At 40.1% G+C, this 23704-nt stretch overlaps 1 protein-coding gene across 1 annotated transcript; it reads right to left on the bottom strand.

Moving 5' to 3' along the window:
- Positions 1 to 18012: 18012 nt before the first annotated feature.
- LOC116587154 (olfactory receptor 56-like) lies at positions 18013 to 23450 on the bottom strand. Its single transcript, XM_032337895.1, has 2 exons — positions 23383 to 23450; positions 18013 to 18979 (listed from the first exon to the last, which is right to left on the bottom strand). Exons 1-2 carry the CDS (start codon positions 23448 to 23450, stop codon positions 18013 to 18015), a joined length of 1035 nt encoding a protein of 344 aa, XP_032193786.1.
- Positions 23451 to 23704: the final 254 nt, after the last annotated feature.

Genomic DNA, 23704 nt, shown 5'->3' with positions numbered 1-23704 from the left:
GTTGATCCAAGCATTCTTAAACAAGGTGGTCTTTAGCTTCCAGGTGTTTCTGTTCCTTCCAAACTTTTCCTTGTGTTTGAACTCCAGTTTCAAAGCATTGTGATCTGAGAATATGCGGGAATAGTCTCAGTCTTTTGGTATCAATTGAGCCTGATTTTTGACCCAGTATGTGGTCTATTCTGGAGAAGGTTCCATGTGCACTCAAGAAGAATGAGTATTCTTTTGTTTTAGGGTAGAATGTTCTGTATATTTCTATGAGGTCCATCTGGTCCAATATGTCATTCAATGCTCTTGTTTCTTTATTGATTTTCTGCCTGGATGATCTATTACTGAGAGTGGCGTTTTAAGATCTCCTACTATTATTGTATTCATATCAATATGACTCTTTATCTTGATTAACAGTTTTCTTATGTAATTGGCTGCTCCCATATTGGGGGCATAAATATTTACAATTGTTAGTTCTTGGTGGATAGTCCCTTTAAGAATTATGTAGTGTCCTTCTGTATCTCTGCCTACAGTCTTTACTTTAAAATCTAATTTCTCTGACATGAGAATCACTACTCCAGCCTTCTTCCTTGACCCCTTTGGCATGAAAGATGCTTCCCCATCCCTTCACTTTCAGTCTAGGCATATCCTTAGGTTCGAAATGGGTCTCTTGTAGACAACATATGGATGGGTCCTATCATTTTATCCAATCTGCAACTCTTTGTCATTTTATGGGCACATTTACGCCTTCACATTGAGTGATTATTGATAGATACTTTTTTTTTAAAAGATTTTTTTTATTTATTTGACAGAGAGAGAGGGAGCGGTTACAAGTAGGCAGAGAGAGAGGGGGAAGCAGGCTCCCCGCTGAGCAGAGATCCTGATGCGGGGCTTGATCCCAGGACCCTGGGATCATGACCTGAGCCGAAGGTAGAGGCTTTAACCCACTGAGCCACCCAGGCGCCCTGATAGATACGTTTTTATTGACATCGTGTTACCTGTGAAGTCTTTCTTTTTGTAGATTGTCTCTATATTTCTGTTCAGTGCTATTCTTGGGCTTTTTCCTCCTTTAAAGGAGCCCCCTTAATATTTCCTGCAGTGTTGGCTTGGTGGTCACATACTCTTTTCAACCTTGCCCGTCTTGGAAGCTCTTTATCTCTCCATCCATTTTGAAAGTCAGTCTTGCTGGACAAAGTAATCTTAGCTGCAAGTTCTTCTCATTTAGTGCCCTGAATATGTCTTGCCAGCCCTTTCTGGCTTGCCAGGTTTCTCTGGACAGGTCTAATGTTATTCTGATGGGATTTACTGTATGTATGTAAGGGATTTCTTTGTCCTAGCTGCTTTCAAGAGCTCCTGTCTACAATTATGATTCATCATTCTCACTATCAGGTGTCTTCAGGTCTTTCTAGATTTTATAATCTTAGGGGTAAAGTGTTCTGTGTCTAGTACATGAACGCTGGTTCCATTTGCGATATTGGAAAATTTTCATGGAGAATTTGTTCAATGATATCTTCTAATTTTTCTTTCTTTCTCCCACGACTCAGGGATTCCAATAATTCTGACTTGGAATGTTTCATGGTGTCATTCATTTCCCTAATTCTGTTTTTGTGGCTTCTAAACTGTTTGTTCCATGCTTCCTCCTGATGCTTTTTCTCTATCTGTTTGTCCTCCATATCACTAATTCTATCTTCTGTCTCAGTTACCCTAGCTTTGAGAGAATTTAGATTAGGTTAGAGCTCATTGAGAACATTGTGAACATCATCCCTGGTGGCTTTCATTTTGCCCTAATCAATTCCACTTTGTCATCCATGGCTTTCTCCAACCTAGCTATCACCTGGATAATTGTTAGCCTGAATTCCCTTTCCAACATATTGTTTGTGTTGATAGCCATTAGCCCTCTTGCAGAAGGCCAAGCCTCTGAATTTTTCTTCTGTTGGGCATTCCTCCTCCTAATCATTTTGGTGAGAGATGGCTGAATGTATCAACCATGGTGCAGGTAAGGTGCACCTTGAAATGCTGAATGTATCAACCATGGTGCAGGTAAGGTGCACCTTGGAATGCTTTGAGCAATCAAGAGTCCCCAACCAAAGAAATAAAAGAGAAAAAAAAAGAGAAAGAGAGGGACAGGAGATAAAGAATGATAAAATAAAAGAGAAGGCCCAACCCAAATGAGCCCCAAGGTAAGATTTATGAAGTATACAAACAAAAACGGACAAGCAAAGAGACCAAGAAAAGTAGATGACAGGTGGGGTGCCTGGGTGGCTCAGTGGGTTAAAGCCTCTGCCTTCAGCTCAGGTCATGATCCCAGAATCCTGGGATTGAGCCCCACACTGGGCTCTCTGCTCAGTAGGGAACCTGCTTCCCCTTCTCTCTCTCTGCCTGCCTCTCTGCCTACTTGTGATCTCTGTCTGTCAAATAAATAAAAATAAATTCTTTAAAAAAAAAACGTAGATGACAGGAGAAAAAAATAAATATATAAAAACAAACAAACAAACAACCAAAAAGAACCTCATCAAAAAGAACCCCATGTATAATATTTATGTACTCCTGGGACAAAAACAAATACACAGAAACACTGGTGGAAGAAAAAGATAGGAGAGTGGTTATAAATTCTCATTGTGGTTGAGGAAGGTTATTTTGATTCTTCCTGGATTTATCTTGATATCTTTGTTAAAGGACTCAACTTTCCTAAGATAAAGGGGGATTAAAAACTGGTTTACCTGTAGGGGTAGCACTGATTGGGGAAAGGGGATTACCTTGAAGTTTAACTCTATATGAATATTAAAAAGTAAAAATTTAAAAAATTAAATTAAATTAAATTAAACAGTAGAAAAGCTAAAGAAAAACACAGGTAGAAAAGCTAAAGAAAAACACAGGGGTGTGGGGTGCAACTCAGAATCTGGTAGGGCAGCCCATGCATGGAGAGTTCAAAAGGCTGTGGTTCTGCCAGCAACCAAGGCTCCCTGCCCCTCATGGGAGCTGCCACCCAGATGCTCTCAGGGAAACTGGCAGCTCAGAGACCAAGACCTGGCTTCTTCGCCACATTCTGTCTGGCTCAGCACCCGGGATGGCTGTCCTGGATCTGGGGACTTAAGCCCCTGTCCCTACGGCCCCAGTCCCACAATTTCCCCCATGATCCTTTGCTCTTTTTGAGTAATTTCAAACAGACTCCAAGTTAATGCTGGTCCCTAATCACAGGGCACTCTCATATTAAGATATTACTTTCCAGTGGTCGCTTCTAGTGGCTTCCTCCCCCTTTTGTTTATCTTCTGATATCAGTCCGATGTTCCCACTCCACTTTACCTGCCCACTGGCGTCTTCTGCCCCTGTAGAGATCCAGACGTGTATAATTATAATCTCAGGCTAATATCATGGGTGATCAGAGTTCTTTGGCAGGTAATCTGCTCACTTTAGGGTACAGGTTGAAATGGCGCATCCTCCTACATCCCCCGCATCCTGGCCCCTCTGTTTCTTTTTAATTTTTTTTTTCTGAGCTTCTTTTTATCCTGTTTCTCTTCAGTCACGATTTGGGGTCTCTTCTGATTTGGTTACAGCACATTTTCCTGGAGTCTTTGCCACCCTTTTAGTATTTTATTTGCTCCTTCATATATTCTTATCTGGACAAAATGACAAGGCAGAAAAACTCACCACAAAAATAAATAAATAAATAAATAAATAAATGAAAGAACAAGAGGGAGTCCGGAAGGCTAGGGACTTAATCAATACAGACATTGGTAATGTCAGATCTAGAGTTCAGAATGATGATTCTCAAGGTGCTAGCTGGGCTCGAAAAAGGCATGGAAGATATTAGAGAAATCTTGTCCAGAGAAATGAAAGTCCTTTCTGTAGAAATAAAAGAACTAAAATCTAACCAAGTTGAAATAAAAAAAGCTATTAATGAGGTGCAATAAAAAATGGAGGCTCTAAGTGCCAGGCTAAATGAGGCAGAAGAAAGAATTAGTGATATAGAAGATGAAATGACAGAGAATAAAGAAGCTGAGCAAAAGAGAGACAAACAACTACTGGACCACAAGGGGAGAATTTGAGAGATAAGTAATACCATAAGATGAAACAACATTAGAGTAATTGGGATTCCAAAAGAAGAAGAAGGAGAGAGGAGAGCAGAAGGTATATTGGAGAGAATTTCCCTAATACATCAGAGGGAACAAGCATCAAAATCCAGGAGGTGCAGAGAACTCCCCTCAAAATCAACAAGAATAGGTCCACACCCCGTCACCTAATAGTAAAATGTACAAGTCTTAGCTACAAAGAGAAAATCCTGAAAGCAGCCCAGGAAAAGAAGTCTGTAACATACAGTGGTAAAAATATTAGATTGGCAGCAGACTTATCCACAGAGACCTGGCAGGACAGAAAGATTTGGCATGATATATTCAGAACACTAAATGAGAAAAACATGCAGCCAAGAAGACTATATCCATCTAGGCTATCATTGAAAATAGAAGGAGAGATAAAAAGCTTCCAGGCCAAACAAAAACTGAAACAATTGGCAAACACCAAACCAGCCCTAAGGGAATATGAAAGGGGTCCTCTAAACAAAGAGAGAGCTTAAAAGTAGTAGATCAGAAAGGAACAGAGAAATATACAGTAACAGTCACCTTACAGGCAATACAGTGGCACTGAATTCACATCTTTCAATAGTTACACTGAATGTAAATGCGCTAAATGCCCCAATCAAAAGATATGGAGTATCAGAATGGATAAAAAACCAAAACTCATTAATATGCTGCCTACAAGAAACTCATTTTAGACACAAAGATACCTCCAGATGTAAAGTGAGGAGGTGGAAAACAATTTGCCATGCTAATGGACATCAAAAGAAAGCTGGGTGGCAATCCTCATATCAGATCAATTAGAAGTTAAGCCAAAGACTATAATAAGAGGTGAGGAAGGACACCGTATCATACCCAAAGTGTTTGTCCAACAAGAAGCTCTAACAATTTTAAATATCTATGCCCCTAACATGGGAGCAGCCAACTATATAAACCAATTAATAACAAAATCAAAGAAACACATCGAAAATAATACCATAATAGTTGGGGACTTTAACACTCCCCTTACGGAAATGGACAGATCATCCAAGCAAAAGATCAACAGGAAATACAGGTCTTAAAGGACACACTGGACCAGATGGACATCACAGATATATTCAGAACATTCCATCCCAAAGCAAGAGAATACACATTCTACTCTAGTGCACAGGGAACATTCTCCAAATAGATCACATCCTGGGTTATAAATCAGGTCTCAACCAGTATCAAAAGATCTGGATCATTCCCTGCATATTTTCAGACCACAATGCTCTGAGGCTAGAACTCAATCACAAGAGGAAATTTGGAAAGGACCCAAATACATGGAGACTAAACAGCATCCTTCTAAAGAATGAATGGGTCAACCAGGAAATTAAAGAAGAATTGAGAAAATTCATGGAAACAAATGACAATGAAAACACAATGGTTCAAAATCTGTGGTACACAGGAAAGGCAGTCCTGAGAGGAAAATATATAGTGGCACAAGCCTTTCTCAAGAAACAAGAAAGGTCTCAAATACACAACCTAACCCTACACCTAAAGGAGCTGGAGAAAGAACAAGTAAGAAACCCTAAACCCAGCAGGAGAAGAGAAATAATAAAGATCAGAGCAGAAATCAATGAAATAGAAACCCAAAACACAATAGAACAAATCAATAAAACTAGGAGTTGGTTCTTCGAAAGGATTAATAAGATTGATAAACCCCTAGCCAGACTTACCAAAAAGAAAAGAGAAATGACCCAAATAAATAAAATCACAAATGAAAGAGGAGAGATCACAACAAACACCAATGAAATACAAACAATTATAAGAACATATTTTGAGCAACTCTATGCCAACAAAGTTGACAATCTGGAAGAAATGGATGCATTCCTAGAGACATATAAACTACCTCCTAGAGACATATAAACTACCACAACTGAACCAGGAAGAAAGAGAAAACCTGAACAGACCCATAACCAGTAAGGAGATTGAAGCAGTCATCAAAAATCTCCAAACAAACAAAAGCCCAGGGCCAGACGGCTTCCCAGGGGAATTCTACCAAACATTTAAAGAAGAATTCATTCCTATTTTCCTGAAACTGTTCCAAAAAGTAGAAATGGAAGGAAAACTTCCAAACTCATTTGATGAGGCCAGCATCACCTTGATCCCCAAACCAGACAAGGATCCCATCAAAAAAGAGAATTACAGATCAATATCCTTGATGAACACAGAAGCAAAAATTCTCACGAAAATACTAACCAATAGGATCTAACAGTACATTAAAAGGATTACTCACCACAACCAAATGGGATTTATTCCAGGGCTGCAAGGTTGGTTCGACATCCGCAAATCAATCAATGTCATACAATGCATTAATAAAAGAAAGAACAAGAACCATATGATACCCTCAATAGGTGCTGAAAAATCTTTTGACAAAGTAAAGCATCCCTTTCTGATCAAAACTCTTCAAAGTGTAGGGATAGAAGGCACATGCCTCAATATGATGAAAGCCATCTATGAAAAACCCACTGCAAATATCATTCTCAATGGAGAAAAACTGAAAGCTGTTCTGCTAAGGTCAGGAACATGGCAGGAATGTCTATTATCATCACCACTATTCAACATAATACTAGAAGTCCTAGCCTCAGAAATCAGACAACTAAAGAAATTAAAGGTATCTAAATTGGCAAAGAAGAAGTCAAATTATCACTGTTTGCAGATGATATGATACTATATGTGGAAAATCCAAAAGACTCCACTCCACAACTGCTAGAACTTGTACAGGAATTTAGTAAAGTGTCAGGATATAAAATCAGTGGACAGAAATCAGTTGCATTTCTCTACACCAACAACAAGACAGAAGAAAGAGAAACTAAGGAGTCAATCCCGTTTACAATTGCACCCAAAGCCATAAGATACCTAGCAATAAACCTAACTAAAAAGGCTAAGTATCTATACTCAGAAAACTATAAATACTCATGAAAGAAATGGAGGAATACACAAAGAAATGGAAAAATGTTCCATGCTCCTGGATTGGAAGAACAAATATTGTGAAAATGTCTATGCTACCTAAAGCACTCTACACATTTAATGCAATCAAAATCCTACCCATTTTTTCAAAGAAATGGAACAAATAACCCTAAAATTTATATGGAACTAGAAAAGATCTCAAATAGCCAAAGGAATATTGAGAAAGAAAGCCAAAGTTGGCAGCATCACAATTCCGGATTTCAAGCTCTATTACAAAGCTGTCATCATCAAGACAGTATGGTACTGACACAAAAACAGACACATAGATCAATGGAACAGAATAGAGAGCCCAGAAATAGACCCTTAACTCTATGGTCAACTAATCTTTGACAAAGTAGGAAAGAATGTCCAATGGAAAAAAGACAGCCTCTTCAACAAATGGTGTTGGGAAAATTAGACAGCCATATGCAGAAAAATGAACGTGGACCATTCCTTACACCACACATTAATATAGACTCAAAGTGGATGAAGGTCCTCAATGTGAGAAATGAATCCATTAAAATCTTTGAGGAGAACACAGACAGCAACCTCTTTGACCTCAGCCTCAGCAGCTTCTTCCTTGGAACATTGCCAAAGGCACAGGAAGCAAGAGCAAAAATGAACTATTGGGACTTCACCAAGATCAAAAGCTTTTGCACAGCAAAGGAAACGGTTAAGAAAACCAAAAGACAACTGACAGAATGGAAGAAGATATTTGCAAAAGGCATATCAGATAAAGGGCTAGTGTCCGAAATCTATAAAGAACTTAGCAAACTCAACACCCAAAGAACAAATAATCCAATCAAGAAATGGGCAGAGGACATGAACAGACATTTCTGCAAAGAAGACATCCAGATGGCCAACAGACACATGAAAAAGTGCTCCACATTACTTGGCATCAGGGAAATACAAATCAAAACCACAATGAGATATCACCTCACACCAGTCAGAATGGTTAAAATCAACAAGTCAGGAAATAGATGCTGGTGAGGATGTGGAGAAAGGGGAACCCTCCTACACTGTTGGTGGGAATGCAAGCTGTTGCGACCACTCTGGAAAACAGCATGGAGGTTCCTCAAAAATTTGAATATAGAGCTACCCTTTGCCCCAGCAATTGCACTACTGGGTATTTACCCTAAGGATACAAACGTAGTGATTCGAAGGGGCCCGTGCACCGAATATATTTATAGCAACAATGTTTACAATTGCCAAACTATGGAAAGAACCTAGATGTTCATCAACAGATGAATGGATAAAGAAGTGGTATATATACACAATCGAATACTATGCAGCCATCAAAAGAAACAAATCTTGCCATTTGCGATGATGAGGTGGAACTAGGGGGTATTATGCTTAGAGAAATAAGTCAATCAGAGAATAACAACTATCATATGATCTCCCTGATATGAGGAAGTGGGGATGCAATGTGTGGTGTTTGGGGGGTAGGAAAAGAATAAATGAAACAAGATGGGATCAGGAGGGAGACAAACCATAAGTGATTCTTAATCTCACAAAACAAACTGAGGGTTGCTGGGGGGAGGGGGGTCTGGAGAGGCGGGTGGGTTTATGGACATTGGTGATGGTATGTGCTATGTTGAGTGCTGTGAAGTATGTAAACCTGGTGATTCACAGACCTGTACACCTGGGAATAAAAATACATTATATGTTTATTAAAAAATATATATTTTTTAAATGAAAAGTATTGTTAAGATAAACTAGTTAAGAAATTTTGAAAAAGGAAGGTGTAAAAGTTCTAAAAATTTAGCAGAGGAAGGAAAATAAAATAAAACATATTAACTTTGCAAGACTAAAGAATCATGGGGAGAAAGCCATGAATTCCATGCTTTGCTTTCTCTTCCTCTGGAATTCCACTTTCTCCTTGGTAAGTGAACTTGGTCTTGGCTGGATTTCTTCCTGATCTTTGGGGGTGGGGGTGGGGCCTGCTATAGTGATTCTCAAGTGTCTTTGGCCAAGGTGGAATTGCACCGCCCTTATCAGGGGCAGGGCTAAGTAATTATCTCCAGTTCCCTTTCAGGAGCTTTTGTTCCCTGAATGCTTTCAGTAGAGTTCCGGAGGATGGGAGTGAAAATGGCGGCCTCCAATCTCTGGCTGAAGGAGCTGAGAGCTCGGGGCCCCACTCCTCAGCGCACCCTCAGAGAAAAGCACTCAATCACTCCAATCTCCCTTGCCTCTGGCTGCACTCCCAGCTCACCCAGTCCATGACCAAGCATCTCAGTCTCTGGCACACAGCTCTGCCTGGAGTCTCTGAACCCCCAGATCCCTGGGCTCTTCCAGGGGGGTCTCCTCGGAACTTGTTGGGACCCCACTCAGAGAGCAGTGGCCTGTGCCATGGATTATGGCTTAAGGTAACCCCAAGTTGAGTGCTCACTCCTCGGCTCTTTGTAGCCAGCTTCTCTGCTCTAATACCTGCGAGCTCTGCGACACTCAGATAACCCCGATCCTTCTGTGACCCTGAGGGACCTGGGGCCATGCTGTCTCCATGTATGCTTCACCCTGGTTTAGACTCTGGAGCGATGTCCCTCTGTGGAGCAGCGTTTTGAAAGTCCTGATTTTGTGCTCCATTGGTCTGCTGCTTGCTGGGAGCCGGCCCCTCCCCTGTGGTCTATCTTCCCGTCACTTTGGATTCACTTCTCTGCCAGTCCTACCTTTCAGAAAGTGGTTGATTTTCTGTTTCTAGAACTGTTGCTCTTTTCTCTTGGATCTCCTGTTGGATTTGTAGGTGTTTACAATGGACTGATAAGCTATCTAGCTGATCTCCTGCTACCTGATGTCGTCTCAGCCTGCTACTTCTCTGCCATTTTGACTCTTCACCTCTGTTCTCATTTTTTAATACTAGATTTTATTTATTTATTTGAGAGAGGACACAGTGAGAGAGGGAACACAAGCAGTGTGAGTGGGAGAAGGAGAAGCAGGCTTCCCATAGAGCAGGGAGACTGATGCAGGGCTTGATCCCAGGGTCCTGGGATTATGACCTGACCTGAAGGCAGCCAATTAACATCTGAGCGACCCAGGCACCCCCTCATTCTCAACTTGGGCCCAACCACAGAAAACCAAATCATTTAGGATTCCATCCTGTCTAGCTACCCTGCCTACAGTTACCTTCCCACCAACAAGATCCAGAGAGTATCTGAAACCTTCCCTTTTTTATACTATAAATCTCTAACACTCTTCTGCCTGCTTTGAGTCACTGCCAAAACACAAATAATGGTGGCAGACTCCATTGAAAGCTTTAAATAAACAACTTTTGCCTGTTTTCATTTGGGGGGCTCTTCTTTATTAACACAATGATATCCCTATTTTATCAATGAGTATTAAATATAGATATTAATATAAATGAGAAATATAAATGAGGAATATTAGACACAGAGAGGTTGAATAATTTTCCTGGGATCACATAGCTAGTCAAGGGCAAAGTTGAGATCAGGCCCAGGAAATCTGGATCTAGAGCAGGGTCTCTCAGTCATGGTACTTACTCTCAGATATTTGTTGTGGGATTTGTCCTGTGCATGTTTAGAGCCTTAGCAGCATCTCTGGCATCTATCCACCAGATGCCAATAGTATCCTCTGTCAGTTGTCACAGTGAAAAATGTCTCAGGCAGTGCCAAATGTTCCTGGGGAAAATGAGAACCACTGATATCTAACATTTTGGTTACCAATTTTTTTTTTTGGGCGGGGGTCCTAGTTCTTTCTTTCTATTTTTGTTTTCCACTCTTTTTTTTTTTTTTTGGCATTTTGTAATTTTAATTGAGTATTTTATATGATTCCCTTTTCTTCCTTTTTATCATATCAGTTATCCTTTTTTTTCAATTTCAACTTCTTTTTCTTTTTTTTTTTCATTTATTTATTTTCAGCAAAACAGTATCATTATTTTTTCACCACACCCAGTGCTCCATGCAATCTGTGCCCTCTATAATACCCACCACCTGGTACCCTGACCTCCCCCCCAGACACTTCAAACCCCTTAGATTGTTTTTCAGAGTCCATAGTCTCTCATGATTCACCTCCCCTTCCAATTTACCCCAACCCCCTTCTCTCTAACTCCCCATGTCCTCCATGCTTTTGTTATGCTCCACAAATAAGTGAAACCATATGATAATTGACTCTCTCTGCTTGACTGATTTCACTCAGCATAATCTCTTCCAGTCCCATCCATGTTGCTGCAAAAGTTGGGTATTCGTCCTTTCTGATGGAGGCATAATACTCCATAGTGTATATGGACCACATCTTCCTTATCCATTCATCCGTTGAAGGGCATCTTGGTTCTTTCCACAGTTTGGTGACCGTGGCCATTGCTGCTATAAACATTGGGGTACAGATGGCCCTTCTTTTCACTACATCTGTATCTTTGGGGTAAATAACCAGGAGTGCAATGGGTCATAAGGAAGTTCTATTTTTAATTTCTTGAGGAATCTCCACACTGTTCTCCAACGAGGCTGCACCAACTTGAATTCCCACCAACAGTGGAAGAGGGTTCCCCTTTCTCCACATCCTCTCCAACACATGTTGTTTCCTGTCTTGCTAATTTTGGTCATTCTAACTGGTGTAAGGTGATGTCTCAATGTAGTTTTAATTTGAATCTCCCTAAGGGCTAGTGATGATGAACATTTTTTCATGTGTCTGATAGCCATTTGTATGTCTTGATTGGAGAAGTGTCTGTTCATATCTTCTGCCCATTTTTTGATATGTTTGCCTGTTTCATGTGTGTTGAGTTTGAGGAGTTCTTTATAGATCTGGATATCAACCTTTTGTCTGTACTGTCATTTGCAAATATCTTCTCCCATTCCGTGGGTTGCCTCTTTGTTTTTTTGACTGTTTCCTTTGCTGTGCAGAAGGTTTTGATTTTGATGAAGTCCCAAAAGTTCATCTTCGCTTTATTTTCCTTTGCCTTTGGAGACATATCTTGAAAGAAGTTGCTGTGGCTGATATCTAAGAGATTACTGCCTATGTTCTCCTCTAGGAGTCTGATGGATTCCTGTTTCATGTTGAGGTCTTTTATCCATTTTGAGTTTATCTTTGTGTACAGTGTAAGACAATGGTTGAGTTTCATTCTTCTACATAGTTATACTTTTTTTAAACTTAAAAAGTTTTTTCTAGAGTTTACAATATACTTTTACATAATGTTTATTCTACAAATGATCCATTAATCAAAATTCACTTTAAATAACACTGTGACACTTCACAGTAGTGAAATATCTTATAAAACAAAATATTTCTAATTCCTTCTACCCATTCCTTTTATCATTTATGACATTCATTTTATTTATACATAAGCATGCATAAACATATATACATATATATAGACATACATAGTCAAATACATTATTGCTGTGTTATTTTTAAGAAATACTTATTTGTTAGATCAATAAAGGATAAATATATAAATTTTGATTTCATTTATACTTACATATTCTCTGGTGCTCTTGCTTAGCTCATATAAATCTGTTTCTGACCTATATAATTTTCCTTCTCTCTGAAGTACTTTTTAAAGCATTTCTTGCAAGACAGGTCTATTAGCAACAAATTTCTTCAATTTTTGTTTACCTATACAAGTCTTCATTTCTCTGTCACTTTTGAAGGATGATTTCACAGGGCACAGAAATCTAGGTTCTCTGTGTCTTTTTTAATGCGCTTTTTTCTTTTCTTTTTTTTTTTCCTCTCAGCACTGAATATTTCATTCCATTACTTTCTTGCTTTCATTGTTCCTAAAGAGAAGTCAAATGTAATTCTTTGCTCCTCTATAGGAAGTGTTTTCCTACCTTCATTCCCTTGTCTTCATTCAAAAATTTCTTCTTTACCTTTCATTTTGTGTTTATGGCCTTTATCTTACTTAAAGTTTTCTGGTCTTTCTGGTTCTGTGGTTTGGGGTCAGACAATAATTTGGGAAAATTATCAGTTATTATTGTTTCAAAACAGAGCTTAATGCTCTGTTCTTAGGGACATAAGTGTTAAGAGGTATTTTTTCTTGGAAATTGACAGCCGAATCATTATGTGAATCATTATGTGATTCTTTATCTTTGATAAGTTTCTTTTTTTGAGCTACTGTAGGCTTTATGCAGGTAAAGAATATAACTTTATGATTTTCAAAATTTTATTATTGTATCACTCAAAGGATGGTGAAGTAGAGATATAAATATGACTATATATAAATATTGATATGATATATACATATGCACAGACTATAATATTTAGTTACTTTATAATTACTTGGGTGTGCTTAGAGGAGAGATTAAAGAATATACTAGGAAAATGAGATTACAGATTATCTGTGCTTTCACACATAACATAAAATTCACCATTTCAATCACTTGAAAATACACAACCAGTGGCATTAGTAAATTCATAATGTTGTGCAACCTTTACTACTATTTAGTCTGAGAACTTTTTCATCATCCCAAGTTGATTAAGCAGTCATACCTCATTCTCCTGTCCTTCTAACCTGTAGCACTGATCTATGTCTTTATGAATTTTCTCTGTCTTTACTGTAGACATTTAACAAAATGGAATCCTACAATGTGTGGTCTTTTGTGTCTGGCTTCTCTCACTTTAGCATAATATTTTCTTTAAAAAATTTATTTATTTATTTTAGAGAGAGAGAGCACAAGCACAGGGAGGGGCAGAGGGAGAGGAAGAAAGAGAATCTCCAGCAGACTCCCTGCTGAATGTAGAGCCCAACACAAGGTTCAATATCACTACCCTGAGAGCATGACCTGAACCAAAATCAAGAGTCAGATGCTTAACCAACTGAGCCACCAGGTACCCCATAGCATAATGTTTTCAAAGTTCATCCTTGAAAGCTGTTGTACGATGCATCAGCACTTCATTTTTTTTTAATGACTGAATAATATTTTATTGTATGAATTTGTCCCATTTTTATTTATCAATAGATAGACACTTGGGTTGCTTCTGCCTTTTGTCTATTGTAAATAATACTACCTTGAACATTCATATATAAGTTTTTGTTTGACACACCTCTTTTCAGTTGTTTTGGATGTACACCCAAGAATGGAATTGCTGGATTTTTAATTAATTCTAAGTTTGCTTTTCTGAGGAAACACAAACTGTTTTTCATAGTAGCAAAGTGCTTTTAAGCTGTATGTTTATAGAAAATGTGTTATCTTGGAGTTCGTAATTCAGAGTTAGCTCCAATCTAGACTTAGAAAAGATGATAAAAACTGATCAGGCAGATAATTTTTTTTAAAGATTTATTTATTTATTTGTCAGAGAGAGAGAGAGCATGAACACAGGCAGACAGAATGGCAGGCAGAGGCAGAGGCAGAGGGAGAAGCAGACTCCCTGCCGAGCAAGGAGCCCGATGTGGGACTCGATCCCAGGATGCTGGGATCATGACCTGAGCCGAAGGCAGCTGCTTAACCAACTGAGCCACCCAGGCGTCCCCAGACAGATAATTTAAATTAATTCAGTAATAATTTATTACCTCCTATGATCCAGGATGATCTAAAAATTGAAGATAATTGATTAAAAAAACAGACAAAAGTTCAGCCCTGATAGGTCTTGTCTTATCAAGTGCATGTAGAAAAACTGGGTGTGAAGGGAATGTGTACAGATAACTTGTATTTGTCTCATTGTTTCATCAACTGCAGTCACAAACTTGGAACTATATTCCCAAAAAGGAATCTAATCTGTAAATGGCGGGCAAGTTTGTAATATATTGCAATGTAATTGTAACTGCACATTGATTGTACATTGTAATAATTATAATGTTGTTTGTTTTGGAAAGGATTTGGTCATTTTTAGGTACTTTGGTCACTTTCTCCTGAGTTATCACTATCCCTCTTCCATTTTCTTCTCAGGCAAAAATGTTTTCTACTATGCTGGCATTTGCCCTCATTGGTCCTGAAATTTAACTTTGAGCTTCTCCACTTCATTTTGGTATCTTTTGTGTCTAACAGAGCTAAGCTTCACTATGTCACTTTGCAAATATTCCCTGATAAGTCAGCTTTAAAATCTTTCCATTTTCATGCTTTCACACTTTCTTTCTTTCTTTTCTAATAAAAGAAAGAGAACAAATTGTGGCCTACATTATAGTTGGAAATGCTGAGATGTGTATTTTCTCAAGTAAGTTCCAGGTCTGATTGGAGTTTGTCATTTTTTACACGTGGAAATCAAATTCTCACAGATACTGATCTTAAAGCCCCTGTGTTGCCTTCTGATGTGTTCCCTACTGCACTTGAACCTACTTGTCAGCAAGCTTTTTCCTGGCATTCCAGCTATCTGGAGACCCACAATAATTTCTCTTCTGCCACAAAAAGGGCCTGCTCTCTTCCTGTCATGTTTGTTTTGTGAAAAGATGTGAGGACTAAGTTCACAGCAAGTGCCAGAAAACACAGAAGAGTCGCTTAATTCCATGATCATGAACTTAAGTTTCCTTCTCTATTGTTAATTTGCCCTTCTTATTTGCTGGCTTCTACCTCTTGTACAGGAGGTCTGCAGGAGCTCTGACATGACTACACGTCAGCCAATAAGAAAGAGTGGTGAAGAGTGTGATCCTGCCTGGATGTCTAAGGGCACTGCTGGGAGGCACCATTTACACTTATGGTGCACTGGCCACACCTTAGGAACATAGCCATACCTAGCTGCATTGGTGATTGGGAAATAGATTTATTTCAGGTGGTTTCACTCAGTTAAAATTGGGTATATTTTTAAAGAGGGTAAAACTGGATATTAGAGAACAACTTTCTCCCTGTGTCACAGGAAGGATGAATAGACAGATTATCTCAGCCATGTCCTTTTTCAAAGCTTACCCACCTGTTTAATGAGCATGAGGTCAGATGTATTACTAATTGTAAATTATGGCTTTCTTCTTTATTTGGGTAAGTGCTAAGAAGTCAAAGGACGTGTAAGGTCAAGCTTATGGACCACGAGGTAGGGGATTGTGGTGGTGAAGGTATCCTGTTCTGGAATCAGATGGTGGGCATGTATTTATAACATTTTGGCCACATAGCCCCTTGGAATAGAACTCACTCTTTCCTGAGTAAATTCCTTCTTTGGAGAGAGAATGTGGTGTAAGTATTTGGGTGAGAATGCAATTCCTTATTGCATTCTTGATTTTTATTTTTATTTATTTTTTTAAAGATTTTATTTATTTATTTGACAGGTACAAGTAGGTGGAGAGGCAGGCAGAGAGAGAGGAGGAAGCAGGCTCCCCGCTGAGCAGAGAGCCCGATGTGGGGCTCGATCCCAGGACCCTGGGATCATGACCGGAGCCGAAGGCAGAGGCTTTAACTCACTGAGTCACCCAGGCACCCCTGTTCTTGATTTTTATGAAGAGTCAGTTTAGAGAAAATTAATCCAGCTGCAGTAAAAAGGATGCAGATTGAAATTTAAGGATGACTCTTGACCTTTGAAGACTTTTAGGGATGTCTTAAGAAAACAGGAAGTGATTTTAGCATCACTTCATAGCATCACTATGCTTGTCACTTTCTATAATCAAAGGCTTGGATGATAAAGTTTGGTCTACTCAGAGGTACAAGACTGCAACCAGGGACTGTTCTTTTCTCCCTCCCTGCCTCCCTGCTGCCTTCTATGTTAGATGGTGATACATGTAAGAGCAAAAAGGACTGCTGAAAGGATTTCAGGGGAGGTTAGGAAGTGGAGTTGGTGGCATGGTGACATTTTTGTTTATAGACACATCCTGGAAAAACAAGCTGTGGTTGTTCACGTGGGGTGGGGTGTGAAAGAAGGCAGGGAGCTCTGTTTGGAAATTCCTGCATCATCCAAGTAAAGAAGGACTGTATCTTTGGACTATAATTGTAGTAGTTGCATCCCCAAGGATTGCATCTCATGGAATCATAAGCATTTAGTGAGGGATTAGATGTAGGTGGTGACAGAAACCTGATGACCTGGTGAAGCGTTCATTCAGTTAGCAGCGCTGAAGGAGATAACATGACTTTGTTTGTTTACATGATGAATTTGAGACTAACATCCAGTGTAGGTTTTGAGATGGAGTTGAGTGGTGAAGAGCTTGGAGGAGACATGTCATGGCCCATAATATGTATGATAGACTTTGGTGTTAGGTAGTAACTTGAAACCATGACCGTGAATGAGAGAGACTTGAGAGACTGTAGACTGAGAAAAGAAGGGTCTAGCAACAGATTATCACTTAATGTGAAAGAGTGAGCCAGAGTAGGAGAAAAGCCAGAAATGTGCTGTCACTACCAAAGGAAGGAAGATTTTCAAGAAGGAACTAATAATGCTGTTGGGATTAGGTAAGAAATGTTCTTTGGGCTTGTCCATTCATTCAACAAATATTTATTGATGACGGCACAATACTAAAAGTTAAAGCCTCAAATCCCTTGAATTGTACATTCTAACGGGAAAAAGAAACATGGAGTATGCAAATTGATTTAGAAAGAAATGGTGGAATGGGATGAGGATATATTTTGGACAGGGTGGCCAATTGCAGGCATCTCTGATATAATCACATTTGAAAGTTTCTAAATGTAGTGCAGGAGAAAGCCATGCAAAAATGTGGAGGAAAGCACTCAGGCATCAGGAAACCTGTGTTGAGAACCACAAGCTAGAATTTTGCTTAGATATTCTGATCAATAGCAAGAGGGCCAGTGTAGCTGGAGGAGATGGATGAAGGAGAAGTTTGGGAAAATAGCTGAAGACAAAGGACTTCGGAGATCTTTTGGAGAGAAGAGATGCCCTTGGACATTTAGTGACACAGAGATCATGAGTGATTGCTACTTTGAACAAGGGATGGCTGGAACAGAAGCCAGATTGGAGTTTGTTGAGGTGGGGGATAGGAGTGAGAAGTGGACACTGACAATCTGGACAACTCTCTGAAGAGGAGGGCAGCAGCTGTAAGGGAATGAGGCAGCCTCTCTCACTTGCCTTCATGTCGATTTGGGATTCTTGACTACTAATTTCAGAAGGAAATCCTAGAATGGACTCCTGGAGCCACAGTGACATCCTAGAAGAGGAGGACTCCCCCTCCTGAGTCTTAAGCAGTCCTACCCACCCCACACTTCCCTATCACCTTCTTCATTGCTCCTGTCACTTCCTTGTTCCTGAGACTGTAGATGACAGGGTTCAGCATGGGTGTGAGGACTGTATAAAAGACGGACACAACATCATCCTGGCCAGGAGAGTGGTAAGATGCAGGTAACATATAGGTATACACGAGGGGCCCATAGAAGAGGTTGACAACTGTTAAGTGGGAGGAGCAGGTGGCTAGGGCCTTCTGACGCCCCTCCACGGAATGCATCCTAAGCACTGCTGCCAGAATGAGGGCATAGGAGGTGGTGATGAAGGTAATGGGCACCAGAAGGACCACCACACCTGTCATAAAGAGGACTTGCTCATAGGCAGCTGTGTTAGCACAGGCCAGCCTCAGCAGTGAAGGTACCTCGCAGAAAAAGTGTTCAATCTTCCTTGAGCCACAATAGGGGAACTGCAGGGTCATTGCTGTCTGGATAGAGGCATTGAGGGACCCTCCCAGCCAGGAGGCGGCCACCATGAGCAGACAGGTCTGATGACTCATGAGTGATGGGTAGTGCAGAGGGTTGCAGATGGCCACGTAGCGGTCATAGGCCATGAGGGCCAGCAGGAGGCACTCAGCAGCCCCAAGGAACATGAAGAAAAACATCTGTGCTCCACAGCCCACAAATGAGATGCTAGTCCAGCCAAAGAAAAAGCCTGCTATCATCTTGGGGACGGTGACTGAGGTGAAGAAGATGTCCAGGAATGACAGCTGGCTGAGGAGGAAATACATGGGTGTGTGGAGCCGGGCATCAGCCCAGATCAGGAAGACCATGGCAGTGTTGCCAGCCATGGCTAGTGTGTAGATTATCACAACCATGCTGAAGAGGAACAGGTGAATCGGGCTCTCATTAAAAAGGCTCGTGAGGACAAAGCCGATGGTGGAGGAGTGGTTCCAGGCCCTTCTGCCTGCCTCCTGCCAAGACTCACTGTGGGGAGGAAGAAACAAACTCACCAATAGCTCAGAAGCATCCACTCTGAGTTAGAGAGGGGTGATGGATGAAAACAGCAAAGAGCAACAATTAAGTAAAGCTGGCACAGGGGCTGTGGGAATTCTTCCTCATATTCTTGCAAATTTTTATAGGCTTGGCATTATTTCATGTTGAAAAACCACTATAAAAGACTTGGCATGCAGCCAAAAACATGCTCAGAAGGGAACTTCTAACACAAAATACCTGTGTTAAAAAAGGAGGAAAGACTGAAAACCAATGATCAAATTTTCCATCTTAAAAAGCTAAAAAAGAACCATAGCACATTAGAACACCCCGTGTTTTGTGGAATACACACGCTTAGTAGTGTTTCCAATAATTAAATAAACAAATAAGTAAATATGCACACAGGACAAAATTTCAAAAACAAACACTTTCAGGCCAAGTCTAAGCACTTGATCCACAAATATGTGAGTTATGTGGTTCAAAATTCTCATTGTAGATACATGAGATACATGTGATGAATTTTTCTATGAAATAGCTGAGAGGCTGTGACAGTGGCTGACAGGGTACATTTTATCAGTTAGCATGACTGTGCAGTGCCATCTTGACCTTGTTATCTTGACCCCCAGGGGTCCTAAATATGCCCTTTGTGCTCAGATGCAGTAACTGCTCTTAGGAAGGATTTTGGCAGTATGTTGTCCTTATCCTCATGCTATGACCTCATTTCAATGGATTTTCTATAGCAGTCTATTACCTTAGTAAGAAGATCCCTTATGAACCTGTTTGATAGAGGATAGGCCTCTTTGTAAGCATTAACCTGTGAAATTCATAATACGAGTATGTGAGCCAGTTTCGGTAGTTGCCCCTGGAAGTATCTTCCTTAAAGTTCTCCTTTTTCAAATTACTTTTGTTGAGGTAAAGTCAATTTCAATGGATGTCAAATTAAGCTATGATGAGAAAGAAGTCACCCAAAGGCAGTTTTAAGAAAGTATGGATGAGGGGATGAGCTCAGACCAAACACACCACTGCAAGAGAGCCAGCAGAGATCTGCCCACCAGGAAAATTCCCAGACTTTGTGGCCTGCTGGCTTCCTGGGTTTTAGGATCCCAAATCCTAGGGAATGGTTTGAATTCTGGCTCATATTTCTGAGCTTGAGATAACAAATGACTTAAATGGAGAGAATGAAGATAAATAAAATGAATTTCCCCATGTTCCTGAATGAGTTGAGAATATGAGAGAATGTTGGAGCTGGTTGACAAGTTGGGTCACTGGGACAGGCCTAGAGGGGTATGTAAGTGTTGTAGAGGTACCGCATGTCAGAGATGTGACAGGCCGTGGCCCTAATCTGCATGTCCTTCAGATTCACCAGCAGAGTCGTGCAATCTATGGGTGATCTGCATTTCCAGTTTCCCTGAAACTAATTTCTAGGCGTGGGCCTTGAGCACCCATGTTTCTTAAGGCTCCCAGGCTAGGCTGACATATGGTCTGAGTTGAGAACCACTGCCCATAGTTTCTGAAGGAACTTAGAATCCTGTGCTTTCCTAGGTCCCGCAAATAGAATCAGGTAGCTATGTTAGGAAAAGGTTTTCCTCAATGCTCATCCTGGCATTCCTTGCTATGCCAAGGGACCCATTTTATCTATCACCTTAAACTTCACCATTTCCAGGATGCTCATGCCAGGTTATACAGATTCCTTAGTGATGAATCAAATGTGTTCAGAGTACAGCAGGGCCCATTCCAAAGTTTCTCTCTCGAGCTGAGCACAAGAAGTTAATGCTGTTAAACTGAAACATTCAAGATGAGCTTTTAGTGAAGATGTGATATACTGCATCTGTTTTATGTATTTGATGATGCTTTGACATCTTGAGGTCTTTCAGTCCCTGGGAAGGGACTGTTCCTCTTAAGGGTGCTAATTCATAAAGATGGTGAACAACTTGCAGTGGCTAATGTCTTTGGTGTGAAAATGAATCAATCCTGAGTACATACCCTGTTCTGCCTCCCTTTATCATTCTGGAACAATATCCCTCTGCCATAATCATCCTAGGGACAGGTTTCAGACAACTAAAGACAATACCTGTGGCTCAAAGCCCACCCAAATGATTCTAACTATCAAATCCTAAACCTGCTCATCTGTTGCCTTACCCAGTCCTTTCCACAAAAATTATGTAAAAGCTTTTGCATATGCTTTCTTCTCATTCATTCTGCCTCCTGACCAACCCTGATGCTTCCTTTCCTCTGGGGCCCTGCATGCCCCCTCCTTTTGGGAACTGTAGAAAATTACCTTTTTTTATGGCAATCATCTCCTGATCTGTTCACTCCACCAAAGCATGACATAAAAAGAGACTTTAGGTGCATTTGAAAACATTCCCCTGAAGAGAACTGTCTCATGTTTTCCCTGTTTTGTCATTTTGCAGACACAGCTTGTATTGTTTGGTGTCTCAAAATTCTCATAACCACTAGATTTTACAGCTGGAGGAAACCTCACCCATTACCCCAATTTTACCCATACATAGTATGACCCTTGGTCAACAAATTTTTGAACTTCCAGGCCAGATCCCAAATCCTCCTAACTGTTCTATAGCAGGCTTCCTCAGGCTTGGCACAACAAATGGATAATTGTTTGCTATAAGAGACTATCCTGTGCATGGCAGTGCATTCAGCAACATCTCTAGACTCTCCCACTAGATGCCAATAGTACTCCCTCCCAGTTGTGACAAACAAAAATGTCTGCAGACATTGCCAAATGTTCCGTGCTGGGAAAAATCACCTCTGACTGGAGACTTTTTTCCTAGGGCATTATTTTCAGTTACTTTTCTTTCCTTTGCTTCCTTTTCCACCAAGGCAAATGAAAGAGAAAAGGAACTCACATGTTTTCAATCTGTAATAATTTGACCCAGAGTTGTCTGAATGTCCTTTGCAGATTTTACCAAGTTCAAGCCATTGTGATTAAGGATCTAGTCTCTGGAGTTAGGTTGCTTGGGTTCAAGACCCAACTTCACTACCTCTACAACTTAGACTACTCAGCTTCAAGCTCCTTGTCTCAGAATTGTTGAAATCTGTTGGAGGCATTAAGTGGTTAATACCTGTAGAGTGCTTGGGGTACAGTTAGGCAGGAAGAATACACAGTTTGTCAGCTGCTATTAACACCACGACTCTTATTACTACTTTTATGACCCTGAGCCTCTGCTTATCTCTCTCTATAAAATGGGGTCATGATACTTGCTTCTCAGGGTTTTTGTGAGTATTGAATTAGAAAAATGTTGAGGTTGTGTTTTTTGCATAATGGGTATTCAGTAAATATTAGGATACTTCCCTTCCTCACTTAAGCAAATTAGTTTTGCAAAATAATCATACGATCGATAATTGTACCCACCTGCAAAGAGCTCCTAGTCTCTCCCATTTGGAGACTTCTCTTCTACAAATTTTATTTTCAGAAAGCTTGGAAGGGGTTGTGTTTGTTGTGATGGGGAGGGCTTCTCCATTGAACACCTAGACTGAGTATTACTTATGACTAAGGACTCTGTCCTTTCCTTGTTTTATATTTCTCCACAGAAAACACTTCGCATAGTCCCTGGTCAATGCTTATGGGATGTGTGTGGTGAATAATTGAAAGAAAACACAACCGCGCCCACATAAACACTGTTACCTAAGTGGCGGGTTTTGGTATTGCCAACTGAGTTCAATAGCCCTTTGTGGGGCTGTGCGTAAGCAACTGTTCTTAGAAATTATTGATTGTCCTGGCACTATTGATTTTTCTTTTCATGGCAGTTTCTAATTATTAACACACACACAGACACACAGACACACAGACATAGACACACACACATACACACACACATTTGCATTGCAGTGTATGAAGTACATGTGTGTGCATGTCTCAGAATAATTATTTAGGGTGAATATATTAGGCTGGAGGAAGAGGATATGTTTTTCTATTCCTACTACCTCTAGCTTGTGTAGCTCTGAACTAGTATGCAACAGGCATCAAAAAACCACTAAAATGAACAAAAAAGGGATCTTTAATGTAAACAACATACTTTATGTTGTCGGGTATTTCTAGAACTAGTCTTCCTTCTCTCTTCTATGATTTATCTGTAATGATATGATATTTTCTATCCCCCTACAGTTTAACTGTTTTTTTTTCTTTTTAAAGTAAAGCACAGCCTTGGTTTTTATAATTCAAGAAGTCTCATTTATGGAGAAAGACGCTGCATAAAAACAAAAAACAAAAAACAAAACCCAAAATCAAACAACTGTCATATTGTTAGAGATTTTTAAATGGTGGAAAATTTGACAGAAATTGTGGAATTACCCATTGTCAAATGTGGGGCTGCATGAATGGGGGCGATGGTTTTAAATTACTTCTCTCTTTCTTGACCTCCCATCTTTCCCTCACTCACCTCACATTGTCCCAGTGTGCAGTTTCCATCAAGACACTGTCTCTTGTTGACTTTTCTCCTTCTTCCATGTCCTTCCAAGGCTCCACGTTGTGGCTCAGAAATGAAACAGTCTCTTGGGGAGTCCGTATGGAAGTCTGTGAAAGCTGAGTCCATATACCCATCTCTTTTCAATAAGACACCTCTGAAAGTATCCCATTTCCCCCTTAGAGCCCTGTTTTCCACAGCATGCCTTAACCACCTTTACTATAAATAGGGTGAGCTGCTGCTTGTTTCTTGCTTTCCTTTATCCACTTCAGAATGCTGTAACTGCAAAGCTTTTGTA

The sequence above is a fragment of the Mustela erminea genome, chromosome 3 (assembly GCF_009829155.1).
Source record: "Mustela erminea isolate mMusErm1 chromosome 3, mMusErm1.Pri, whole genome shotgun sequence".
In the NCBI taxonomy this organism is placed as follows: Eukaryota; Metazoa; Chordata; class Mammalia; order Carnivora; family Mustelidae; genus Mustela; species Mustela erminea.
Note: the sequence above shows the minus strand (reverse complement) of the source record. Positions and strands in the feature narration are given on the sequence as shown.

Excerpts from the sequence above, each read along its gene's own strand:
- LOC116587154 (XM_032337895.1), bottom strand. The coding sequence starts at position 23,450 with ATGGAAGAAGGAGAAAAGTCAACAAGAGACAGTGTCTTGATGGAAACT. Across the intron at positions 18,980-23,382 it reads GCACACTGGGACAATGTGAG|TGAGTCTTGGCAGGAGGCAG; the intron begins GTGAGTGAGGGA and ends TCCTCCCCACAG.